Below are 7,183 nucleotides of genomic sequence, written 5' to 3' on the forward strand. Positions count from 1 at the left end.
GAACCTGTCAGAACTGGCTGAATACCACCTCTGTGTATACGTCGCTGCGCAGTCCTTTTACAGCCCTCTCTAAGGGGTTTACAGAGTCAGCCTCTTGCCCCCAAACAATCTGGGTCCTCATTTTACCCACCTCGGAAGGACAGAAGGCTGAGTCAACCATGAGCTGGTCAGGATCGAACTCCAACTGTGGGAAAGGTTTGATTACAATTTTGTATTTTAACCACAGGGAGGGAGGAGGAAGGAGGGGAAGGAAGGAAGGAGGGGCAATAATAACACTTAGACTTATATATCACTTCACAGTTGTTTACAGCCCTCTCTTAGCAGTTTACAGTCAGCCTCTTGCCCCCAAACAATCTGGGCCCTCATTTTACCGACCTCTGAAGGATGGAAGGCAGAGTCAACCTTGAGCCTGGTGAGATTCAAACTGCCAAATTGCAGGCAGCAGGCAGAAGTAGCCCTACAGTACCGCACTCTAACCACTGTGCCACCATGGCTCATAATGGATTTGGGAAGGGGGAGGATTGATACAGGATACCAGACCAGCAATCCCAACTGTTGGGGAAGAGCTGTCACTCAGAACTGAACTGTTGGATCGTGGTGTTCTCCGAGAACATCAAGAACCCAAGAGAAGGACGGCCATTTTCAGAACACCCCGTTCTGTGTTTTCCGGTGCCTATTTTAAGAATGTGACAGAAGGACAGGATATTTTCCCTTGGGTAGATGAAGCAGCTTCTTGTCAGCAGAACAAAAGGCGCCGGGTGGTTTCGGTTCAGCTCTGCCTGCTTGGAAGATGGGGGGGCCCTCCAAAATTCCTGGCTTCTTCCAGAAACAGCTGTCCACAGAGAAAGAGAAATCAATGAGGGGGAGGGGGGAACAGGGTTTAAACAGCATCAGTGGCCTGGCAGTGTTCGGTTAGTCTCAAACCCAAAAGCGACGGAATCCGGCATTCGCACAAGACCACGGCTTCGGACTGCGTAACGGTTCGGCCGACTCTCCCTGCCGGGGAGGGGGTTAGTGGCGAGAGCAGCCCCTGGCGGGGAAGGAGGCGGCGGTGCAGAGGGCCCTCTTTCTGGAAAGCGAAGGGGAGGAGGGTGGCGGAGGCGGTGGGAGCGCACAAAAAGGTGTGTACCACGCGGCAAATCCGGATCGTTCGGTCCCATGCAGACAGGAATGGGCAGCAGGCGGTAGAGGTGAAGTCGGCTCGAGGAGGCGAAGGAGGGGACGATTACAATGCGCATTTGACGAGGCGGACGCGGGAGGTTCTGTGAAAGCCGTTTAATCGTTCACATCTTAAAAACCAGGGAGGGGGGAAGCAAACAACTTGCCGCCAACGACCCCATTTTGTTTAACCCGGTTGTACAAAATTAAAACGAGAACAAATCAACGGGGAAAAAAAGAAAAGATATCGATCAAACCAGGGAGCACCCAAGAATACAGCAAAGCAAAAAAAAAAAACCAAAAACCCAAAAGCCTGGTTTAGAGAGGCTGGCATCGTGGCGGCGGCGGTAGGGAATCGAAGCTTAGCACGCAAAACACACAGCAAGCAAAGATTGGAGCTGGCGGAAGGGGGGAGCCGTTGTGTGCAAAGGTCTGCGGCATTCCGGGCCGGAGGGAAGAGTTCGGAAAAAAAACCAGACAACGGACAACACCGTCTTCGGCCCCATCGCAGTTTCGCAAGGCGGGGTTGGCGTGGCAGTTCTTCGACCGGATCGGATCGAAACGTGGGGGGAAGGAAAAAAGGAAGGAAGAGAAAGGAGAAGTGGGGGGGGGAGGAAAGGAGGAGCACACAAAATGCAGCATCACCAACCTTGGAAGTCAGTGCTCGGCTGGTCGGCCAGGAGGCATCGCCCCGAGTCTGCCCAGGAAGAGCCTGTAAAGAAATCTACGTAGTTTAGGGGGTACATATGAATCGCAAGATGACCGCGTCGACCCCAGAAATCACAACTGTCTGTCTGGAAGCAAACTCTACTCTACTCCCATGATGGCGAACCTATGACACATGTGCCCAAATTGGACCCGTGGGATATCATGGGGGGGTGGGAACAAGAGGGGGAACCTAGGGTCTTCTGGAAACTGCTAAACTACAGTGCTCCTCAGCTAGGACCTGTACTCACAGCTTACAACCATTCCTTTAGTGATCGTTCGAAATTACAACGGCACTTGGCCATGGTCACGTGATCAAAATCCCAGCACTTGGCATCTGGCCTGTATTTATGATGGTTACAGATATGATGGTTACAGTTGGTCTTCATATGTCTGGCGCTCCAGTGCGCATCTACGCACATTCCAATTTGGGCAGTTTGGTGCCAAAAAGGTTTGCCATCACTGTTCTAGACTGGTTTTCCACCTCCAGGAAAGGCGGATGGACACGAATGCCTTGGGGGACTCCTAGATCAGAGGTCCCCAACTCCCAGGCCGCAGGCCACTCCTGGGCCTTGAATTGTTTGGAAGCGGGCCATGGAAGTGGCAGGCGGCTATGTGCGTGCATCTCCATTTGCGTGAGCAGAAAGCAAGCACAATGCACATCGCTGCGTTTGCCCGAGCGGCGGACATGTGCGCTTGCCGTTTCCACAAATGGAGATTCTTTCACTCACGCCCATGCGCTCGCCAGCCACTTGTACGCAACCATCCCGCTGTTCCCCTCCTGCTTGTCCGCAAAGCCGGGAAGGTTGGGGAACTCTGTTGTAGATCAGCCATATCAATTTGGTCCTGTCTTTTATTTTTTTCCCGCAGGGACAGAGAGAGCAGAAAAAGGAACGTCCCTCCCACCTCCCAGGCTCCCTTCCCTGGGCCCCCATGCAATGGAGCATCTCTAGACACTTACAACTGGAAGGGTGCAGCGCCCTCAGAACGTCTGGGCGTACTGGTCAGCATAAGCGCTGGCGTACCTCTCATAGTACTCCGCCACATTGTAGGCAGTTCCTAGACTGTACTGAGAGTACGTTGCAGCAGCCGAAGCGGCGGCATACCCAGGTTGGCTGTAGGCTTGGCTGTATGTCTGGTTTGCTGCAGCCATGGCCGCAGCAGCGGCCGCTGCAGCCGCCACCGCAGCATAGGGGTCAGTGTATTGGGCCACTACGGCAGTAGGGGTAGTAGATGTCCTCCGCCCCACAGGGCTCCTTTCTCTGTAGGCAGCTGGGGCCGAGGGTAGGGCTCGGTCATACGCCGCTCGTGCTCGGTCGTAGAGCTCGTACGTGTACTGATCACAATACTCCCGATCATACCAGCCACGGGCACAGTAGGGCGAATAGGTGGCCGGTGCAGTGGGCACGCGTCCCCTGGAGAAGTAGTAGCTGGACGTCGGGGTGGCCGGGGTGGGCACAGAGGCCCCTTTGGTGGCCCGGAGGGAACTATTACTCTTGGAGAGGGTGACAAAAATTTTCTGATCCTCCAGCGGGGTGTCATTGAGGTGCAAGATGGCGTCCATGGCTTCCCGCTCTTTGGCCATGTGGACGAAGGCGAAGTTCTTGACGATGTCGCACTCCACCACTTTACCAAAGCGCTCAAAGAGTTGGCGGATCTGGGCGGTGGTGGCTTTGGCCGAGACGTTCCCCACGTAGATCTTGGTGGCGTTGCGGATCTTGGAGGTGGCGTACTCCACCGTCAGGTGGGTCCCATAGAACTCGCTCTTGTGGAGGGTGCTGATGGCCTGATGGGCCTCGTCCTCCTTCTCCATGTGGACGAAGGCAAAATTCTTCAAAATGTCACACTCGTTGACTTGGCCGTACTGCTCAAAAAGCTTCCGCAGCTCTTCGGCGGTGACCACAGGAGAAAGCCCCCCAACAAAGATCTTCACCATGGTGGCCCCACCTTCCAGGAATCCCTTGGGAGAAAGGAGGAAGAGGAAAAGAGTGAATCCAAAGACGTTCAGACATTACACTTATCCCCGGTCAGTGGAACAAGACTGCCCCCACACAAGGCTGGCTTGTTTTGATCTTGGTTAGGGGTGGTTGTGTTGCATTCGTTTGCTGCACTGGTCTCTTTGGATTGTTCAGGGTGTTGTACAAACCGGGTTAATTCAGGCATCCTGTGTTGTGTGAACTGAGGCATTCCTTTCCCAACCCATTTTAATGCAAGCTGGTAGACACAATTTTTGGCGTCATCCCAATTATTATCCATGCACAATCATTGGATTTTAGGAAGCTGTCAATAAGCCAATCAATCATTTAACGCCACCTTGTCTATGAGACAATTCAGTCCCATCATCCTCAGCTGTAACCACCCATATTTAGCCCTTGACTTATAACCATTCCTTCAGCAGTTTGAAGTTATGACAGTGACTTATGACCTGTCCTCAGACTTACAAACCATTATTGCAGCATCTATTCTGGGAGTGAAGTCCACTCACCTTAAAGGATGCTGGCTGGGGAATTCTGGGAAGTGAATTTCACTCACCTTAAAGCTGGGGTGTCAAACTTGCGGCCCACGGGCCAGATGCATCACTTGCTGGCCACGCCCACCTCCAGTTTACTGAAGCGGGGGAAAGTCATGATACATCACGTTAGGACAACACGAGTTTGACACCCCTGTCTTAAAGCATGCTGGCTGGGGGATTCTGGGAAATGAAGTCCACTCATCTTAAAGCATGCTGGCTGGGGAATTCTGGGAATTGAAGTCCACCCATCTTAAAGCATGCTAGCTGGGGACTTCTGGGAAATGAAGTCCACTCATCTTAAATCATGCTGGCTGGGAGATTATGGGAGTTGAAGTCCACCCATGTTAAGGTATGCTAGCTGGGGGATTCTGCGAAATGAAGTCCACTCATCTTAAAGTATGCTGGATGGGGGATTCTGGGAATTGAAGTCCACTCATCTTAAAGCATGCTGGCTGGGGGATTCTGGGAATTGAAGTCCACCCATCTTAAAGCATGCTGGCTGGGGAATTCTGGGAAATGAAGTCCACCCATCTTAAATCATGCTGGCTGGGAGATTCTGGGAGTTGAAGTCCACCCATCTGAAAGCATGCTGGCTGGGGAATTGTGGGAAATGAAGTCCACCCATCTTAAAGCATGCTGGCTGGGGGATTATGGGAGTTGAAGTCCACCCATGTTAAAGCATTCTGGCTGGGGAATTCTGGGAAATGAAGTCCACCCATCTTAAATCATGCTGGCTGGGGGATTCTGGGAGTTGAAGTCCACTCATCTTAAAGCATGCTGGCTGGGGAATTCTGGGAAATGAAGTCCATCCATCTATAGCATGCTAGCTGGGGAATTCTGGGTCTTGCAGCCCACCCCTCTTGAAGCATGCTGCCTGGGGAATTCTGGGAGTTGAAGTCCACCATCTTAAAGCATGGTGGCTAGGGGATTCTGGGAGTTGAAGTCCACCCATCTTAAAGCATGCTGGCTGGGGAATTGTGGGAAATGAAGTCCACCCATCTTAAAGCATGCTGGCTGGGGGATTATGGGAAATTAAGTCCATCCATCTATAGCATGCTGGCTGGGGAATTCTGGGAAATGAAGTCCACACCGCTTCAACCAGCCAAGCCTTAGGAACATACAGAATCCCAATGATGGGGCTCATCATCCCCCTGACTCTCAACCCAAGGCTTGGCTCCATTTTAAAGCCTTTTCACATCTGGGCCCAACTTAGCCCAAGGACCCCCCCCTCCCCAGATGTCCCTCCCTCCCTCCCCCCTCCCCCTCTTATGTCCCGTCCCGTTCCCCGTCCAACTGCTTGGACATCCATCCTCCACCACCCTCCTGGCTGGGGATTATGGGCTCTGAAGTGGGCCTTGCCTGGAGGGGCAGAGGGTGGAGGCCAGGCTTCCCCCGCCCCCCACACACAAACTTTGCCTTGAAAGGCTTGAAGAGAGAGGGAGGCGATTGCAAAGAGGGAGGGGGCGATGCATGCAGCAGCGCGGGGGAGGCCGGAGGAGAGGATGATGGGTACCGCAGTCCCGGAGCAAAGGCCCCGTTGCAGATCCGGATTGCATCGGGGGGGGGAGGCCCAAGCCGCGATGGGGGTCCATTTGCAAAAAGAGTGGTGGTGGTCTTTTACACCCCCGACCCTCGGCCATTGCAGCATCCACCCCCAGCAAGCCCCCTCCCCAGCCCCAACTCACCGGGCTGGATTCCTTCTTGTGCAATGCAAAGACCCCCGCCCTTTTTGTTTCTCTCTCTCTCTCTTTCTCCTTCTTCCTTTTTCCCTCTTCCTTTCTTTTTTTCCCCTCTCCTCTCCTCCCGGTGAAGCTCCCTAAGACTGCGCCATGTTGTCCTTCCTCCGGTTCACGTGACTTGGGGATGGGGGGTGGGAGAGGACAGACCCGTTCCCCCCCTTTTCCCCCCTAAGCCAGGCCGAGGAGGCGTTCCCACGACCACAAGTGGACGCGCGTTGCACGTGGGAACGCCTATGGGTGGGGAAGGGCGGGGATTGCTGGGAGGGGGGGCAATGTCTCCTCCACCCCCAGGAGAGAGTCCCTTCTGTAGGGTTGAGTGGGAGGCTTGTGGGGATGGGTGGGAGAGGCTGATTTTTTGTTCGGTTTGGCCACTGCATCGACCCGGGGTGGGGTGGAGGAATGGGGACCTTTCCAAGAAGAGATAGACTGTCCATTTGCAAGAAATGGTGTAGGGTCTCCTGCTTGGGCAGGGGGTTGGACTAGATGACCTACAAGGTCCATTCCAACTCTATTAAATCTGCTATCTGTCAGAAATGGTGTAGATGGTGGTCCTGCTTAACAGAGTTGGAAGGGACCTTGGCGGTCATCTAGTCCAACCCCCACCCAGCCACCCAAGCAGGAGACCCTATGCCATTTCTGACAGATGACACTCCATTCTCTTCTTAAAAGCCTCCAGGGATGGAGCAACTGGCAAGGAATAGCCAACACCCTAGAAGATAGGCTCAAGATCCAGATGGATCTCGACAGATTTGAACACTGGGCCCTTGTGTAAACAAATGAAATTCAATGTATAGAAAAGTAAAGTCAAGAAAAATCCAAAGGACACATATAGAGACCGGGTGAAACCAGGCTTAATAGCAGGGACTGGGAGAGGCATCTTGGAGTCTTAGTGGACAACCAGCTAAATAGGAGCCAGCAGCCAAAAAAGCCAACGCAATCCTAAACTGCATTAACAGAGGGATACAATCCAGATCACATGTAGATCACTAGTATCACTCTATAAAGCCTTAGGAAGGCCACACCTAGAGTCCTGCATCCAGTTTTGGTCCCCACACTATGAAAAAGAGAT

At 53.2% G+C, this 7,183-nt stretch overlaps 1 protein-coding gene across 2 annotated transcripts; it reads right to left on the reverse strand.

Moving 5' to 3' along the window:
• Positions 1 to 437: 437 nt before the first annotated feature.
• LOC116519780 (RNA-binding protein 4-like) lies at positions 438 to 6,192 on the reverse strand. Of its 2 annotated transcripts, XR_004256684.1 has the most exons (4): positions 6,061 to 6,192; positions 2,825 to 3,823; positions 1,808 to 1,870; positions 438 to 832 (listed from the first exon to the last, which is right to left on the reverse strand). XR_004256684.1 is itself a non-coding variant. In XM_032233809.1 (2 exons), the coding sequence occupies exon 2, from the start codon at positions 3,797 to 3,799 to the stop codon at positions 2,846 to 2,848; it is 954 nt and encodes a 317-aa protein (XP_032089700.1). In that variant the 5' UTR covers positions 3,800 to 3,823; positions 6,061 to 6,192; the 3' UTR covers positions 1,882 to 2,845. The 2 variants fall into 2 exon arrangements, 1 of the variants encoding a protein (XP_032089700.1); XM_032233809.1 differs by lacking the exons at positions 438 to 832; positions 1,808 to 1,870 and having other exon boundaries at positions 1,882 to 3,823.
• Between the last annotated feature and the right edge of the window lie 991 nt (positions 6,193 to 7,183).

This window comes from Thamnophis elegans, chromosome 17 (assembly GCF_009769535.1).
Source record: "Thamnophis elegans isolate rThaEle1 chromosome 17, rThaEle1.pri, whole genome shotgun sequence".
In the NCBI taxonomy this organism is placed as follows: Eukaryota; Metazoa; Chordata; class Lepidosauria; order Squamata; family Colubridae; genus Thamnophis; species Thamnophis elegans.

What these genes read in the sequence shown, in the direction of transcription:
- LOC116519780 (XM_032233809.1), bottom strand. Translation starts at nt 3,799, where the DNA reads ATGGTGAAGATCTTTGTTGGGGGGCTTTCTCCTGTGGTCACCGCCGAA.